We start from the raw sequence: 19,833 nt of genomic DNA, 5'->3' as shown, positions 1-19,833 counted from the left end.
CACGGCCTCTGGGCGCAGCAACTGCAGTCAGCCCCGCCCTCCCCTACTTCCGTGCACAACACGCTTGCTGACTGACTGATGTATACCGCACCGGCCCGCATTAGGAGAACAAGCCCCGCCCACCCAGCTGTCAGGTATAGGAGGTCCATGGTAGAGGTAAATATGAGTCCATTTTACACAGTCTGACCTTTTCCTGCTCTGCGCTATTTATGTGCTGTCCCTGGTAGGCATAATCTGTATCTGATGTTTGTCACTTGGGAGCCCTTAATCCTGCCTGCTATTTAGGTTTAGGCTGTCACAGAGGGTTAGTGTTAGGCTATAGGGGCGGGAGAGTAAGGGTTAGAATGTGTGTGTGTGTGTGGGGGGGGGGGGGGTTAGGGTCAGGACGGGCGGGTTAGGGATTAGGGTTATTTTAGGATTTTTAGAGGGGTCAGTATTTTCAGTTTTGGGATGTCGGGAGAGTTTAAGATTAGGTAGGGATAAAGTTAGGCTGCAGGGTAGGGGTTAGGTTTAGGCTGCGGCATGTGTAGGGTTACCACCCGTCCGGGATTACTCCGGACAGTCTGGTAATTTAGACCGGCGTCCGGAGTCCGGACGGGTGGCTTCTCCGGACTATACATAGCCCGGGAATGAGTCCCCCGTCTGCCCGCCCCGGCCGCCCGGCTCCCTCCGCTTGTTTATGAGGTGGCAGTGGTGTATGTGTTGTCCCTATCTTCAGAAAAAATTGAGTCCTGGCATAACAAGTAATAAGCATAATGTGTAATGGGCATCATTGTGTGTGGCATAACATGTAATGGGCATTATGGCATGTGGTATACTATGGCATTTTGTACACTATGTAATGGGTGTGTGACATGTAATTAGCATTATGTCTGTATTGTTCCTCCTTACCAAAAAACTTTTTACAGTTCTGGCATATCGTGTAATGGGCATTACTGTGTATGATGTAACATGTAACTGGCATTATGGTATGCAAAATCAAGAATGAAATTGAAGCAAAGGTTAAAAAAAAATCAACACAAGGCGGGTCAAATGGCGGAGCTGGGGGCGGGACATGGGCAGGGCAGTGGGTGTGTCAAGGGGCGGGCCACTGTCTGGGAATCTCTCAACAAAAAGGTGGTAACCCTAGTGTACAGTATGTAAAAGAGTGCTCCCATTCAGATGCAGCCGTAGCACTATTCGTGAAACATGAGTTGCTACAGTGTCTCAGACACTCCCATTGTGGATTTGTGTTGAAGATACTGTATTGAGCCCACCCCAACCCCCGCCTCCTTTCACTGGGAGACTTTTCTCAGAGAATGCAATGGAAGAGGCTGATTCAGTCAATCTGGCTGGGGGAAGGCGCTATACAGACACCGTGCGTAAGGCATAGTACTAAACATTATACAGCATGCTCTATGGTTCTTGCGCATGGAGTCACACAAAAAGGCTTTTATGAAAACATTTTTGTTTTTGTGTGTGCGTACCTACTTTTATTACATATAACTTTCATAAATGTTTCAATAAAAAAAGTAATTGACACTGTAATCGAACATGGGTTTCCAGCGTGTATAATGGTACAGCTATCCACTAGCCAATGCCACCTGGTGATAGCAGCCACTGCTCATTAGTCTATGTAAGGGAGATTTGGGATTATACTGCGCAAATGCAGTCTAATGCTGGTCAGCATCTGAGCACCTGCTCAGATACTGCATGGCTTCACCCATCACCGGCTGGGTGGCTCAGAGGTCACACTGCGCAGACCACAACCCCTCTCCCGGCTGCACCGCCCACCCTGCTCCTGGCGATATCTGCACATGTAAGTAAATGTGCAGGGCATTTTTTTTTTTTTTAGAGAAACCAATCCAACCCTAATCTTTCAATTCCGATTGAAAAAATGCCCTGGGATTGGCATCCCTAGTTGCATATGATAAATTATAACTGTCTTTTTTAAAACACATGATGGTTATGAGCTGAATACATGCCATTTATGGGTAGTTTGGCTGGGGCACCATTTTTCATACTCAATAAGTTTTATCATTCACAACGAGTTAGCACTCCTTGATAAATAAACCCCAATATTCTGTGTATGAAGACAATATTTGCCTACTGTCCAAAATCCATTCAGAACGTTAATGGGTATGATTGAACTTCTTGTTGACTTCTTGTTGAGGCGCGTGTTTAATTCTATTGACAAATTCTTTGCAATGAATTGGTTTGTTTGATTCAGTCTGAAATCAGATGACAGAATCTGACAGTTAATAGGCGCACTTCATATCTGTGAATATGCACTATTGAACATGAACATGATGATATGAACATTTCATTTGCAATATATTACAATAGTACAAAATGAACATTTTTGTTATCAAGGTACTTGTGTAGTTTCACGGCCCCAGCATGTCGCCGTACTACTTCCAGGCTCTACGCTCGGCACAAACTATCTAAAATAAAGTAACTTAACTCCATGCCAACATGGATAGTTCATACCCCCACTATCCATGTTGGCATGGAGTTGACTTTAGATAGTGTGGCGAGCGTAGCGAGCCACCGAGCCCGCAGTGTGGGCGAGCGAAGCGAGCCCCGCAAGGGGACTCAGACGCATGGCGCCGTGAAACTACACAAGTATGGCGCTGTGAAACTACACAAGCACCGTTATCAATAATGGGGAATAGTAGCAAATATACTTCTCTTGCCTCCATATATTTGACTATTGATTGGTGTATTGCTACACTTCGAGCCCTGCCACAAATTCACCAATCAGACATAAATATGCATGAAGAATGCATGAGGGGATAGTGCAGTGATACTGTCAGCTGTGCTGCACTGGATCCTATGGTTGTATTTTAGTTAAATATTTTTTTTATTTCACCAATATTAATGTGACATATACATTAATAGAGAAATATACTGCACATTTTACTTTTTTATTATTTCTATGTTAAAACAATTATCTGAGACTATAATCTAATCATTTTCCACTAGTATCTCCATTCCAGAGTCATGGGCCAGATACACCGATGACAACATCTTGAGGTCACAGAGTGAAAAAGCGGCATCTGCCAAGGTGCGGGACGAAGTGGAGAGTCTTCTAAACGTCACCTCCAATGAGATGTGGAGCCAATTCAATTTGGTGAATGTCATGTTTACCAACAGGATCTCAGAGACAGCAGATGCCAAGAACAAGCTCCAGAGTCACCTAGCAAAGGTACAGCTTGGGGTCTCGCCTCACTGTCTATAAAGCATATATATGTGTGTGTGTGTGTGTTTATATGTATATATATATATATATATATATATATATATATATATATATATATATATAAAAACGACAGGGGGGGAGGGCAGCACTCTCAGCAATAAACAGTCAGGATATCGATAAAGTTTTAGCAAAGTTTCAATGCTGCTTTAATATGGCATTTTCATCAGGCTCAAGGAGTAAATGCTTTACACACATACCTTTATCACCCAGTGCACCAATGATGCAGGAACCGGTGACGTCTGCGGGTGTTCCTGCATCACACTAGGCCAGCCGGCTCTAGCGTCTGTGTACCATCACCATAGTAACTAACAACATACAAAGACATACATTTAAAATCTCGGCAATATGTAAAAGTTGGAGTTAATACACAATAAGTAAATACCGACAAATAATGATCAATGTCGGTGCTCATTAAATTAATGATCCTAAATAACAGATATTACAGGACACAGGAAAAAAGAAAACATATATATGGTCATTCAAATAGCCCTTGATGTCAGCGCCGCAAGTATTAAAATAGACGGAGGAGGAAGACTTATAATTAGGCGCTGTAGATACAACCTTCTAAATTATGACAAACAAATGGGCAAGCAAATGAGGAAGCATAGATATCTTGATTACATTAATAAATGACTATGCGTAGTGTCAGTGAAGATGAAATATATCAATTAACAGGTCATACAAGAGAACCCCAGATTCTCATGAAGACCGCGCGGTGCTAAAATGTCGAGACGGTGTATCCACAGTGTCTTACATTTAAATAGTTTCAGTCCCCTATTCCACCTCTAATGTCAGGTGGAACATGGTCTATCATGCGATAGCGCAATGATGTGAAGTGCTTGGGGACTGGTTGAGCGGTGTGCGTTCCTTGAAGGTTCTCTCAGTTTTTCCTATGTATGAGAGACCGCAAGGACAAATTAACTGATATACTACAAATTTAGTTTCGCAGCTCAAAGTGAATTTAATCTCATACTTATTACCCCGGTGGGGGTGATAGAAAATATTACCAGGTATCATGTACGAACATACTGTGCACGTGCATCTAATGCAACCCCTAGGATGTGATTTAGGGGTGAGTTGGTAATTGGTGATGTCAGCCTTCACCAATATATCTCTCAAATTAGGCGCTCTACGGTAACATGACAACAGACGAGTGTAGTGTCCTTTAGGCCAATATCATGGTCACTTTTAACGATAGGCCATAATTTTTTGGAAGTTTTATTAATGGTGGGACTTTTGGGTATTACATTTAGTGACCCACGGGAGGATGTTATCTGATGCGCTAGGATTTTTAGGAGCTAATAATTGCTCATGGGTTACATTAGATGCACGTTGCCTTGCCCGAGGGAGGGCATCCTGGTGGTAGCCCCTGTCCCTAAAGCGTGTATTGAGCAAATCAAGTTGTGTTTCGGTGGCTCTAGGGTCTGATACTATTCGCTTGATGCGTAGCATCTGCGAATATCGGAGACCATCAATGAGCCTGGGAGGATGAGAACTGGAATGATGTAACAAGTTGTTTTGATCTGTGTCTTTCTGGAATAATGTAGTGGATATATTACCATTGTTTAAATGGATTGCTACATCCAGAAAGTGAATTGTGTTCTGATCATAGGAAATGGTCAGTTTTACCGGGCTGTGACTATTGTTATGTCTCTCCACATGATTGATCAATTCAGCAATTGGACCAGACCAAAAAATAAGCAGATCATCAATAAATCCTAGATATAGGGAGATCTTGGATGCAATTGAAGGATGATTAAAGAATAGTTCCTGCTCGATGGCAAACATGTAGATGTTGGCATACGCCGGAGCTGCGTTAGAGCCCAAGGAACATCCATTCAACTGCAGCCAAAACCTCCCGTTATGCAGAAAATAATTCTTAGTCAATATAAACTTCAATAAAGCCAACAAGAATTTTATATCAGGGCCTGCATAATCAGCTTGCTGGATCAAGAACTGATCAACAGCCTGTAGACCATCAGTATGCGGGATGATGGTATACAGGCTTTTAACATCCAGCGTTACCAACCAGATCTTATCCAGGGTGTCCAGGGTGAGGTATAGGGGTCCGACAGTCGGGATCCCGACAGTCATTATCCAGACGTCGGGATCCCGACTGGCCGGACCCAGACAGCATGGCGAGCGCAACTAAGCCCCTTGCGGGCTCGCTGCGCTCACCACGCTGCGAGCACGGTGGCTTGCTATGCGAGACACCTATTCTATTCTCCCTCTATGGGGGTCATGGAGCCCCACTAGGGAAAATAGCAGGTGGCCGTCTGTCGGAACCCGGTTGTCGGTGTTTTGACAGTCGGGATCCCAACGTCTGGTAAATGCCTGTCGGGATCCCGACTGTCGGGATCCCGTCCGGCACCCCCTGTCCAGCTCTGTGTTCACCTACCGTATCTGGATCCTGTTTCCCAGAGTTTGCTTCTTTTTGTATCCTGGGATTATTCATGTGTCCTGTTTGTAACCAGTACTGCCCCACGGTCTGGTCCCGCTGCTTGTCCGGTCTGTGTCGCTCTATCTTCTATTCCACTATCATATGGATTCTGTAGCCAGTTGTTTTTTCTGTCAGTGTGTTACTGGTACTTATAGGAAAAATAAATATATAGATATATCTAGGGTGCTATGTGATGTGCTGCCTTGTGAAGCAGCTTTTACAAAACAAAAATGCAATATGAATGCAATAAAAACCAATAACGTTTAAAAAGTGCAATATTAGCAGTATAGTCACCCGACTGTAGGTACTGTAAGTCCAGATGGAAGTTACCAAAGTTCATTACTATAATGTCCTAGGGGTATAATAATCCTGATTGAGATTCTCAGATGGATGAGCCCATAGGTCCTTTGTGGGTATATAGCCGTGGGGCTAATGTATCGTGCCTTTCCTCCTTGGGGTTGGCGTCACACAAGACAATAGTTAGCTTGGGTCCTTATATGGATTCCTTTAGGATAGTGGGTAGCGTTGAATGTGTCCAGCTGAATGTAAGTGGGCAAACAGAGATCCAGGACTGGTTCGAACCATAGGTCCAATGAGATAAAATTCGAGAGCGGGGTGATAGCCTAACGCGTTTCACTGCGTATGTGCAGCTTTTTCAAAGGTCAATGTTTTTTATTGCATTCATATTGTATTTTATTTTCAATTTTTCAGCGACCATTACACTTCACCCTGCCATTGTGGTCCACTACCCTGTACTTAGGATAACATCTGCAGTACAGTGACACTAGCGTGCACCATCTGCCGCAGTGGTCCGGTGGCAGTCGCACACAGTAGTGTATTCTTGTTCCTTGTCTGTCTGGTCCTTTCTTTGTGTCCCAACCTGACTCCAATTCCATACTTGCCTTGCCCAGCCTCCTGTAGTAGCCTTGTCCCCTAGTAAGCCCTGGCGGCACCGCAGTACCTGGTGGACCTAATCCACTGGGGAAAAGTGGCTGTTAATGGTGATGTTTTAGCAGACACGAGGCTATAAGGACTGCTGGGCAACACAATAGCTCCACCTAGTACCACTTGGTGTCCATCATAACACAGATTTATACCTGAGAGGGGCTCAAATAAAGCTGCCCAGCATTTGTGGGCTACATGCAAAAGCTGCCAGTGTTTACCCTGCATAATAATGCAATGCATTTCCATGCTCTGCAGTCTACATGATTCCTCCAGGTAGAAAGTTACGTGCTTTTTATGATTTGCTCACAACTCAGAATCATTGTGTACGTGATTGGTGCATGTTTAGATCATTTATTGTTTGCTCATGTGCCTACAAATCAATTTCAATTAATAATGTATGTACAATTATTGTCTAATATTTACCATCCTCCTTGGAAAAGCTAAAACACACAGATATGAGACACTCCAAGTCCATGGCCAAGCAGACAACGGGAATGAAATTCTGTGAACCTTTACTCAGAATTCATGTGCGTGCCAAGAGTATCAAGAGTGTTTCTCAACACTTCAGTCTCACTAGATTACGCCATGGGCATGGTAATAGATTTATACGCCTTTCTGAGCTGCCTGTTAGAGCTAACATTGAACATTAAAGAAGCAATTCTTCCTCAGTGATAATACATGCTTTGCAAGTATAGATAGTGTAAGTGTAACATAGTTTAAACAAGTACGCTTCTCGTTGTTGTTTTGTGTTTGCCTGACCCAGCAGTTAGACCAAATAACCACAGAACCTTCATTTCTTCTGTTTTCAGAACAACATTAAAACAGGTTAAACAGACACAAATAAAAGTAATACTTCATACACTTTTCTACTACCTTTTTGTAGACACTTCAAGAAATCTTCCAGACTGAAATGACCATAGAAGCTATTAAAAAGGCAATTAAAGACAAAATGGCTCCACTGAAAGTCGCTCAGACACGTCTTGATGAACGCACCAGGCGTCCTAATGTGGAACTCTGCAGGGATCTTGCCCAACTACGGTAAACGCTTTTTTGTGTTAATGTTCACATTCTAGAAATGTATTGATTTACTTATTAAATGTACTGTATTTTTGGCCCCTTTTAGCTACTTAATAATTTTCCTTTTGCTTCCTCCTGAAAATTCTTCTAATATAACTTGTCTGGAAGCAGCGTGTTATAAATGCCACACAGGCAGATTTGGGCTTAGAATTTACACGATTTCACTCATGTGAAAGTTAATCATAATTTATCAATTTCTGCAGCTGATTTCCACAGTCGTCCAGTCAGAATTAATTTATGCTGCTACAGATGTGTCCTCACTCTATCTATGGGTTTATGAGGACACATCCATAGCAACAAATCAGATTCTACTCAACATTTATCTAGAACCTTCTAAAAGATAATAGCTAAAATCTGATTGGTTGCTATGGGCACCATCTCTCTGTTTTTAAACCTGTTTTTTAATAATTCTACTCCCCAAACCTCCATACACCATGCAGAGTGAGATGCCTGCTGCGAATGTACCACATGGAAAGCTGCTCCTTTTATTCTCATCTTTCCTGATAAAATGTACATCTTAGATGCAAAAAATGGGTTCCAGAGCCTACACTATTGAATTTGATACAACACATGTACGTACAGATGGAGCACAGCTCATTCAGCCGGGAGTGCAGCTCATTCAGCCCCCACCAGCCCCCGCTATCCGTCAGAAGGGGGTGCACATGAGACACTCACGTGCCCCGTTCCAACGGTGCTCTCTGCCGGTCCCCGCCACCTCCACCCCACCCCCTTAACCCAGCCCATCTCTCTGAAGCGAAAACAGGTGGAGCTTCCGCTGCCCATCACCGAACGACGGGGATGCGTGTGCGTGTGAGACTCTCGGGGCCTCCCTATCGGATGGTGTGCGCCTCCGCCAGCGTATGACAGTGCTGGGAATCTGGAGATTCCCTGTGCTGAATGAGAGGCGCTCTATCTGTATATAAAGCACAATGGGTCTAGGTATGAAAAAAAGATGCAGCTGTTGTATCATAGATGAAGTGCTAAAATGCACATTTGAGCAAAACATAGCTTTGCGTAAGTTGAGCCACTCTGGACCTGGTCCACCAAAAGGGATGTTTGGCACTACTGCACCACCAGTGTATGAAGACATATGTAGTTTGGATTTGCTCATTATGGCCTTCCAAATGTAAAGTCTGATTGATTAATATAGAGTATGACAAGTTTTAGTACTGTATAGTACTTAGTCCAGGAAAGACATGGTTCCTTTGCACCACAAAGGTTCCTTGATTCATGTGTACATTTAACTTCCTGTTAATCAACTATTAAATGTATACACTTTCTTTCTCAATCTTTCTGTCCTTAGTCTTGTCCAGGAGGTTCAAGAAATTGATGATACAATTCAAGCCTTACAGAAACGCCTTATGGAAGCTGAGGACACACTACAGATGTTAGTCCATACAAAGACCAACCTTGAGCATGATCTGTCCATCAAGGCCAACTCTCTATTTATCGACCAAGAGAAATGTATGGGCATGAGGAAGAGTTTCCCGAGTACACCTCGACTGGTTGGCTACACATAGGCTGGATGCTAAAATCATGTGTGCTACATAACAGTGGAGCATCAAAGAATCATTTTATATCTGAAGCTAATGATTGTTGCTCTATAGTGTGTGGTGGTTTAACAGTCTATGGGTGTGATACACAATGTGTAATGTTTTACATAAAGATTTCACAATTGACTTGTCTCATAGCATTCCATGCTACACAAGTACATAAAATATACACAGTGGTCTAGGTGCAATGTAAAAGTGGCAATATGGAAAATACAAGTAGATGGGTAGAATTTGACAGCTTTACAATAAAGCCGTAGGAGACTATGTATAACTTGTTCAACAATAGATAGAAAAATGCAAAAAAACAAATTTTAATGAAAATAATAAAGGTGGCCCAACATGGCTTCATCTGTTTTTTGTATGGTCAGGGAACTCCACAGTCCAGTCAGCTGATAATGGCATAGATACAAAGCGATTTAAAAACAAACAAAACATTGGATCCCTATGGAAATACTGATTCAGGACAATCCTCTGATAATATATGTAGGCAAGCATTGTCCGTTAAACCTTAAGATGACATGAACACAGTTTATTTCATTTATATTATATTCTTAATTTCTCAATAAGAAACTTTTGGCCTAGGGGTGCCGTGGATAAAATTCTGACACTATATTGCGCTGTGATTCAAAAAAGTTGGGAAGCACTGAGCTAAAATCATGTATTTTGGGCCTGTTTTTGTTCCTTAAACTAGGTGTATATTAGACAACAGTGCCAATGATACAACATCACTAATGATTTCCCTTAAACTGTCTAGAACTCCTTGACAAACTGCATACACATTAAACAATATAAGTAACAATATAGTTCAGTGGCCACATCCAGGAGCATGCTGTCATTAACGATATAGTCAGGACTTTACTGCATGTACAGATGAAAGATGGTCGATAACGACCCACAGGAGCAAGCAGCTTTAACAATATAGTATGGACATATCAACTGATATGCACAGAAATATCTTTATCGATATTGTTATCGTTCCTATCATCAACTATAAGCTAATGTGTACCCAGCTTAAGGTATTATTAACCTCAATAACATTAATATCAAGTAATTATCAGACAATTTTGACCATATTACAGCTTGCAATATTCTTTTAACCAATATTAGCCGAAAGCTGCAACGAGCTGGTTGATTACTAAGTGACAGAGCAGCGGTAACAACACAGTAGCTTGAAACATTGCCACACAACTGTGACAGAAAAGAAAAGTGGTGCTAGATGGAATTGTCCTTGGGTCCTCCCACAAACCCTTATGCTGGTTATTAAAAATGGCATGCACAGTTTAATCATAAACAAAAGAGAGAAAGATTGTCTTTTAAAGGGTGCACCTGTTCGGTCTTTAGTAAGTTAAAATGTAACCTTTATTCTTATGGTTAAAACTTAGCGAAATATGACAAACACACTTGAATCAACAAGTGAATACAAGGTAACGGTAGGGTGTGTTTATAAATGGTGGCTTACTAACTTATTTTATACCAATATGTGAACCAGGTTTCCCACTTTGACACTTTGGGTGACATTTTTTTTAATGATTGAATTTTTATTGATTTTAAAACAATTATAGACATTTATATAGACATATCCAGTACGTTTTTTTGATGTTTTTTTCAACATAGTTTAACTACCGATTGGTTGTACTAGATAACAGATACTCATTTAGAAGTAGACATTTACAGTACTTTGCTTATTTAAAATATACAATACATATGTTGTGAAGACAGTGAGGCGCCATGCTACAATCCTAGATTTTACAGTACATTAGTGGGGGTGGATGGGGGGGAATTGCTGCTTAGGTGCGATTTTGCAAGTACACTCTCCTTTCATGTCCCGTAATAATTTTTCCGGCCTAACACACAGTACCACTGCCACTTCCGATACAGGGTATACTTTATACTGTAGCTTTTGTGACATTATTGTCAGCTGGGTTTGTCCACAGTGATTCATATAGACTGGTTGGATAACTGTGATTCCAATTATTAAGTGACTACATTTTTTTTCCTATACCCTTCCTTTAGTAAATACTAAAAAATAGTAAATACCTTGTGTCTGTCATTAAGAAAAAGAGAAAAGAAAGACAAAAAAAAACAAAAACCTCAACAGGTGCAACTATACATCTTGCACAGATCATATTTATCTACAACAAGGCTGGTGAATATGGGGGGTAGATCATCCTCTTTGTGCCCTAAATGCAGTAAAGAGACGGGTTCGTTTTGGCAATTGATATGGGAATGCACAGTGTTGAAGGCATTTTGGGGAAAGGTGACAAAGACCCTGGTTAAGACCGGCATATCATAATCTGTGTTAGACCCTAAAAGCTGCATATTAAGTATCTGTTTGAATAGAACGGTAGATAAGTTTGATAAAGCACACGTATTTAATATGTGTGCGCTGGCCAAATTGCTGATCGCTAGAACCTGGTTGTCTAAGGATGGTCCAGAATTAACGGCATGGATAGCTCTGATTAATTACACAGTATCACAAGAAAAATATATTTATTTAAGTAGGAATAATTTACCTACATTTAAGAAGATTTGACACAGATGGTTAGACTCTAGATATTTATCACGTGAAAACTTGACATTGTAAGTACTATAGAATAAATGTAACACAATTAAGAATCCAAAATATAACTTATGCACAAAGACACAACGTTTGGGTTCCATTTATCCATGCATCTTTTTATAGACACTTTGGGTGACATTTAATAGAATGTGAGTTTTTCGCACCTTTTAAAATCGCACCATATCGCCGCACACCGCACTTTTTTCCCGCATTTTTCCCTTGTAATCCGCATAAATAGGAATATAAAAGTTGAAGATGCCATCTGATAATAACCGTCTAGGACCTATGTGTATTTGCCTATAATAATGAGGTCACTCCTGGGATTTATCACAATATATATCGAGGGGTTATTTCTCTGTCCTCTCTCTTAATATCTTTTACAAGATACAGTATAGTAGTTGGAAGTTAGAATAGGATTTCTCTTATATTGGAATCAAAATCAGTGGAGAAATGCTACAATTCAAAGTTTCAATGTATTGCAACAAAGTATCTTTGTAAAAAGCTCCCTGATAATCAGGCCTGGTTTTATATTCCTATTTTGAATAACATATCACACCCCAATGAAATAGGCGACACTATTAAAGACACAGCTCCGAGGTGTTTGCATGGGGCTTGGAAGGTGATGAATGCGGGCAGGGGGCTGTCACACTCAGCGTTTCCTAGGCGTGCCCACAAAACCAGTGGGTGCACCCAGGAAAACGCTGGGCATCCCCAGGCAGACTAACTTTTATTTGCGAATAGGGGAAAAATCGTTCGATATTCAGCGACCACTAAATTATTTTTTCCCTGCACGTTCCCCTACGAATGGATGTTTATGCTAAACATCCATTCGCAATGCAGTGGGGAAATTCAAATGTAAGCAGGGTCTGGGCATTTGCTTGCCTAGTGGGCAGCGCTAAATGCCTCGCTAAGCAGCAAATTTACGCTGCTTAGCGACTCAACCAGAATCTGGCCCATTTTGAGGATTTTCAAAGCAACATTTGCATTCAAATGGTTAAGGCAGCTAAAAGTGTTGTTTTGTTAATGATCTTTATTAGTGTTAACATCATTATCACACAATATTTGGTACTTGTGTATTATCACGGCGCCCATTAAGCAATTTGCTTAGAGGGCTATTCTGCGTAGGAAAATTGCATCGCATGGGCCATTTTAAGGGCCATACGATGCGATGCAATTTTCCTATGTAATTTATTCACTGCTCTCTCATCCCCGGGGGATCGCATTGCATCGCACCTCCAGCAAAATCGCATGCGATCGCATGCGATTTTATAGGGTGTGCGATGCCATGACATTAGCTATACCATAATATCATTGTATGACATACAATGATGTTTTAGGCCCCCCACCCCCTATCCACGCCACCCTGAATCGTAGTGAGTGCAGCCCCTGCGAGGGGCGGCGGAATGTGTCCTCCGACGTTTTCATTACCCCACTATCCACGTCGGAGTTGATTTTATATAGTGTGGCGAAAGCAGCGAGCCACGAGCCTGAAGCGCGGCGAGGGGACGCGGAATACATGTAAAGTAATCCGCATCTCCTCGCAGGGCTCGGTAGCTCGCTGCGCTCGCCACCCTACATAAAATCAACTCCACGCCGACGTGGATAGTGGGGGCTCGCCACGCTTCAGGGTGAAGTGAACGGGGGGGGGGGGGGGGGGGCTAAGACATCTTTGTATGTCATACACTGATATTATGGTATAGCTAATGTCATGGCATCGCACACCCTATAAAATCGCATGCGATTGCATTCGACTTTGCGGGAGATGCGATGCGATCCCCCGGGGCTGAGAGAGCAGTAAATAAATTACATAAAATGGCCCATGTGATGCGATGCAATACGATTTCCCTACGGTGCTGTACGTAGGAAAACTGGGTGCCGTGATAATGCAATAATGCAAACCCAATATTTATTTCCTTATGGAATTCACGAATACAGAAGTCTTTAGGCCTAATTCAGATCTGATCGCAGCACAACTTTGTTTTCAACATGGGAAAAACCCTGTTGTTCTCTCTGCACGTGTTTGTTCTGCGATCAGATCTAAATTAGGCCTAAAGACTTCGGTATTAGTGGTTCCAAGAGAAATGAGTAAATATTAGTCCTTTTCTTCTTTGATATAATTGTCAGGAATGGTCTTCACTAAGGAATTTGTAGTTTATATTTATGACCATAATTTTTTCCATATTTTGAAGTTTTTCCTATACCGATCTCTCACAAGTTTCCCGACTGTGCTGAAAACGCTTTCAAAGTACACTCTGAAGGGTTGGCAGAATACTGTAAGTTATGCATTGCAAGTTGGTATAATGGGCTCTCAATAGCCTTTTTTCCTCCAAGTAGTCAAAAGGACTTTCTGACATGGTCCTTTGTACACTATCATTAACCCTTTCAGATCCAATGTTTAGTCAGGCTCAACAGCCCCAACACTAGTAGCAGATCCAATGGTGAACCACTTTAAAATGAGAACATTAACATCATTCAACATTCAATGTAGGCAATTTCTGAATAAAAAAGAAAAATTGGTACTTGTGTATTATCACGGCACCCCCGATTTCCATCGCAGGGCATTGTACAACCACAAAATCGCGTCGCATCGCATGCCATATGATTATACCCGATTTTTAATTGTACAGGCACCCACATGCCTGATTCCTATGTTAAATGCCCCCCAGACCCGATTTTAGATTGTACACCCACCCTGATGGGTAATGACTATGTTCAAATGACCCCCCATTGTTAACGCGACCCCACTATCAACGCCAACCTGAAGCGTGGCGAGCCTGCGAGGGGCGGCGGTACGCGTCCTCCGACCTTTTCATACCCCCACTATCCACGTCGGCATGGAGTTGATTTTATATAGTGAGGTGAGCGCAGCGAGCCACCGAGCCACACTATATAAAGTCAACTCCACGCCGACGTGGATAGTGGGGGTATGAAAAGGTCAGAGGATGCGTACCGCCGCCCCTTGCGGGCTCGCTGCGCTGCGCTCGCCTCACTGTATAAAATCAACTCCATGCCAACGCGGATAGTGGGGGTATGAAAAGTTCGGAGGACGCGTACCGCCGCCCCTCGCGAGCTCGCCACGCTTCGGGTTGGCATTGATAGTGGGGTGGCGTTAACAACAGGGCTGGCGCCACCACTAGGCAGCTTTAGGCATTTGCCTAGGGCGCCGGCCACTGGAGGGAGGCATTTGGAAGCAGCTCTACTCCCTCGATTGGAGCCAGATGAGCAGTGTCCGGTGCAAACCCCCCCCCCCCCCAACTGAGGTCCTCATCATCCCCCCCCCCCCGTCAGACTCAGCTGTGGATGCATCAAGCTCCTACCGCCACCCCCACTCGCTGACTCGGAGGTGGTGCCCACGCCTGCTTCACCCCCCCACAGCCAGGCTCGGCGTCGGCGGGCGCTGCATCACTTCTCGGTGAGTGGCGGGGCACCCCCCCTGCCTGGGGCGCTGCGGGGCATAGCACCGGCCCTGGTTTACAATGGGGGGGCATTTAACATTTTCATTACCCATCAGGGTGGGGATACAATTAAAAATCGGGTCGCATCGCATGCCATTATAATGGAATGCGATGCGACGCGATATTAAAATTGTACACTCATCCCGGGAAAAGCCTCAATTCGGGTCCATCGCATACCTTAATTAGTGGTATGCAATGCAACGCGACGGGCGCCGTGATAATACACAAGTACCGAAAAATTTACAATTAATTTAAACATTTAAACCAGACTGTTTGAATTGCAAAAAAAATAAAAAAATTGGACTGCAAATGGTTAAAATAATCCTCCACAATTCTCTGGATTGTTACTGTAATTAATGGTAAAGATGTCTCTAATGCTCAATTAACGTGGGGGCATGGCACTGACTAAGTTTTTTTTTTTTAACATACATTTTGACATGCTGCGACTCATACAGCACTTATATTATTAACATGGTGGCATGGCACCTAATGAACATTATTGTAGCACAGTTCTACTGCCTGACCCTGAACATACACATGTTTTTTAATACATACATTTTTTTTACACAAGAAAACTTGCAAAAACGAACTTTTAAAAAAATTTTAACAAATGATAACAACTTCACACTGCCACCCACAGAGCATTAATATTATTAATGTGGTTGCATGGCACCTAGTGAGCATTATTGGAACACTGTGCCACTGCCTGCCCTGAACAAACACTTTTTTTTTATACATTCATTTTTTTACACACCCAAATCACTGCACTTATATTAGCATACCTCCCAACTGTCCCGCTTAACGTGGGAACGTCCTGGTTTTTGGGAACGTTCCCGTGTCCCTGCCGTGGCCGGCAGTGTCCCGCTGCGGGGGAGGGGCAGTTGAGAGTCCCCCCAATCTGACAAAATAGACGCTGTGCACTTGCGCACAGCATATACTCAGTGGCACGAAAATAGGGGCGCGGCCTCATTTGCAGAAGCCACGCTCTCAATTGCATACACCACGCCCCCGAGGCTTTTTGGGCGCTAAGTTGGGAGGTATGTATTAGTAATGGCAGCAAACATCAAAAACTTTTGAGAACCATTAAAGAGCTACCAACAGTTAATGTTTCTCACATCTCACAGAATCACAAGTGAAGTAATTAGCTCCACCTGTGGATCTTTGAAAAAGTGTCAGTGAGTAATGAGTGCACCTGTGCAGCAGCTAGGTTGTCTGGAAACTGTGAACTGTTGGTAGCTCTCGAGGATTGGAGTTGGCTACCAATGCAATAAAGGGTTAATGCTGTCCTATATTACTATAAGGAGCTCTGGGCTGCACTGTGGGTAGTTATAGCACCAGTGTTCACAACTGAAGGGTAAATGCTGCCCTACTGTATATTTGGAATTATAGGCTGCATTGTAGGCACTGGCAAAAAACACCACTAGATCATGCTCTCCCAGAAACCCGGCATTTGCAATGTGAAAGAGGTAAAAAGGATTCATAAGTTTCCTGCTCAGTAGTACTGTATGTATTTTCAGGATCACAGGGGTCACTGGGTCATGTGCTATGCTCTTCCAATAAGGGCTCAGCGTATCTTCTCTTAAACTTCCTGCTCTTCATCATGGGATTGCGGTTGGGAGAATGACAGGGCTGTGAAGTGCAGCATTGAGCATAGTACATATAGCACACAAGTGAGGTATAGATAGTTGTCATGTTACTGAAAGTATTATTCTGTAACACAACTGTAACTAATGTCCTAATTGCAAATATTTGCTTTACTCAGTACAGTTTCTACAATAAGCTGAGTACGGTATCACCACAACTCTTCCTCACAGGGCACAGGTTTTGTTAATAGCTTACTAGATGTTTTACAATGTGTAATGACACATTACAGTAATGATAACTAAGAATGTATTTACCGGTGTCGTAAAAGTGCTCAAAACAGTAATATACCACCCATATTTACAAATCATATATTCTTGCATAGACTCGTGGATACATGAACACTTTGGCCCTGATTCACATGCACTCGGAACAGGGCGAATTTGGCACCATTCCGATATTTGGGCATCTGCTTATGCACAAGTGCGTGCGAAGACCACAGCAACGGACAGTTTCAGTGAGTTACACACTAATCGGGCCCTTCGTTGTGGGGAAAGAGGGCCGCTGGGCGTTCCCATGAGTACGCGGCAGGGACCGATGCCTGCTGAGAGATGTCACAGGACATCAGCGAACACCCCGTTCTCAGAGATTTGCGGAGGAAATAAAAGTTAATTTAGACTGACTTTTATTTCTGAATGAAGGAGAAATCATTAGATAGTGGGCGACCATCGAATGAGTTCTCCTGCTAGCAGAGGTGTTCTCGAACACATCCCCTTGCATGTTATTGAGGGGATTTGGAGGCTGGCGGGAGTGGGGGGGCGTTCAACAGGGTGGCGTTTCAGTCCTCAGTAAGCCATTATATTCGCTGCTTTCGAGCCAATGTAAATTAGGCCCGATAGATAGATAGATAGATAGATAGATAGATAGATAGATAGATAGATAGATAGGTAGGTGTATCAGTGTGATATAGGCAGGGTCGGTGCCCATGGAATGATTTCTCCTGCAGCGAGAAATGCGAGGGGGTGTGTCTTCGGTGCACATTCCCTGCATGGTAGCAATAGGAATCGGCAGCAGGGAAGGGGGACTTTCGGCGGGGCGGTGGGGAGGGCTCTCTGGCATTCAGTAAGCTGCGAGCTTCGCATCTTACCGAAATCAGGTCTTTAATCCAGCTTTGTGTGAGAGCAACTATGGCCAACTTATGTTAAACTCTTAAGCCTGGTGAAGTGATAAAGTCGCCGGTTATAACGGCCCTGCCTCCTAACTGTTGTTTTTCAAACCCAGTCTGTAACTTGACAGTTAGGAGCTAATTGGGTGTTGTGTTATCCCCAGCCACTTTATCAATTACCCAGACTTAATAAATATGCCCCTTTAAGAGATCTGCATGGCTAATTTGATACAAAAGTAAATGAAGCATAAAAATAGACCGGGATATAAAAAGGCTTTGTCCTATGACCTGTCCTTCAAAAAATTAGAAGAGTTTGGAATTAAGAAATCAGTACACAAACACAAAAGTCTGATGAGGCACATATTGGATGTCAAGCATTGAGCACAGGCAAGACAAGGTTATTGCACCCTTGAGATAATAGAGCAATGTGTAGTTTGCCCTACAAGTTTTATTCTTAAGATGTTTTCTATTTGTTTCTAGTGTTATTGCACCAAGAAGAGGACAATCCAAATAAATCCAACCACAAAGAAAATGAAAACGAGTAAGGCATTTTGCATGGTGGACCAGTTCCACTCACATTAAAAATTAAATAAATCACAAGCCACATTTTCATTAAGACAATAAGATAAGTATATCCAAACCACTTCTAGCAGAGCATAATTCTATAACATAAAATGGGATGTGGTCAATTTCCCGACCGCCGGGATTTCGGCGTTTGGGATTCCGGCGTCGGGATTTTGACCGCCGGGATTCCGACCGCCGGTATTCCATACCGAATCCCATAAAATGAGGGGTCCATTTGTTAATACTAATATTTTCCCCATCAAACGTAACATCTAGAAAAACTCTGAAGAGGAGATGGGATAAATGTATGAAGCGGAGGATTGCGCACTAATATTAGCGCTACTTTTTGAATTTTGAGGCCAAACCCATGAGAAACATTATCTTATCAAACAACATCTTTTTAAAAATGAATCCATACAGTATTTAGCTTTTTTTTCTGGGGAGAAAAGGCTAAGGACGGTATAAAATTATCTGCTGTAGATTACAACTGTCTTATTGTTCCCCTGGGGCTATCTGATTAACCCCAAAGCTAGGGGTTATTGGGGGTTTATTTTCCCCTGCCTCAGGGGGTAAAAAAAAATTCCTGAAAACTAGCGGGTTAACAGGTGCCCAGACCATGATTACACTCAAATCCATGAACTTTTCACGGTTTCTGTGTCTTAACGTAGATTAATGCAATCTAGTATAATGTATAAAGTATAATACTGGTGTGTATTAAATGGCCATTTCTCTTCCCACCGGTTTTTGATACACGCCAGTATAAAACTCACTATACTAGATTGCATTGTTTGTAGATACCGAAGGTCACTGTTACTTTTTATCAACCCCCTTTCCATATCTATATATATATATGTACATATATATACATATATATATTTATATATACAGTATACATATACTGCTTTTATTGCTGAGTAAGGCATAAAGAGATTTCCTTCAGACAGCGGCATATTCAGTTAGTGTTATTCAAGGTAAGCAGTTAAGTATTTGCTGAACATTTTACTGAATGCTACATAGCAGAAAACATTAAGTGCTCTCTACAATGTGATGATGTAGGAGTTGTACATTAATATAATATATATAATTGGGTTATCTTTTCCATCAAGCCTGTCTTACACAGGAGCCCATCCTGCATGCTCCTCTGCTCAATGCGCCCTGATCTCTCTAACCCGTCTCCCGCCATGCACAAAAAAACTAAAGAAAAAGAAATTATTTAATAAATCAGGAGGTTCATTAGGCTACTGAGTTAGAT

General features: G+C 42.5%; 1 protein-coding gene across 1 annotated transcript in view; it reads left to right on the top strand.

Annotated features, from left to right (window-relative positions):
- TEKT3 (tektin 3) overlaps window positions 1-9,382 on the top strand; it is a 50,321-nt gene extending 40,939 nt beyond the window's left edge. Inside the window, exons 6-8 of the mRNA XM_083145533.1 lie at window positions 2,965-3,187; window positions 7,510-7,664; window positions 9,007-9,382. Coding sequence (XP_083001659.1) covers window positions 2,965-3,187; window positions 7,510-7,664; window positions 9,007-9,223 — 595 coding nt within the window. The 3' untranslated portion in view covers window positions 9,224-9,382. The remainder of the gene's footprint in view (window positions 1-2,964; window positions 3,188-7,509; window positions 7,665-9,006) is intronic.
- Window positions 9,383-19,833: the final 10,451 nt, after the last annotated feature.

Source organism: Crinia signifera, chromosome 6 (assembly GCF_055691185.1).
Source record: "Crinia signifera chromosome 6, ASM5569118v1, whole genome shotgun sequence".
Taxonomy (NCBI): Eukaryota; Metazoa; Chordata; class Amphibia; order Anura; family Myobatrachidae; genus Crinia; species Crinia signifera.
This window is presented reverse-complemented; position numbering and strand designations above follow the sequence as displayed.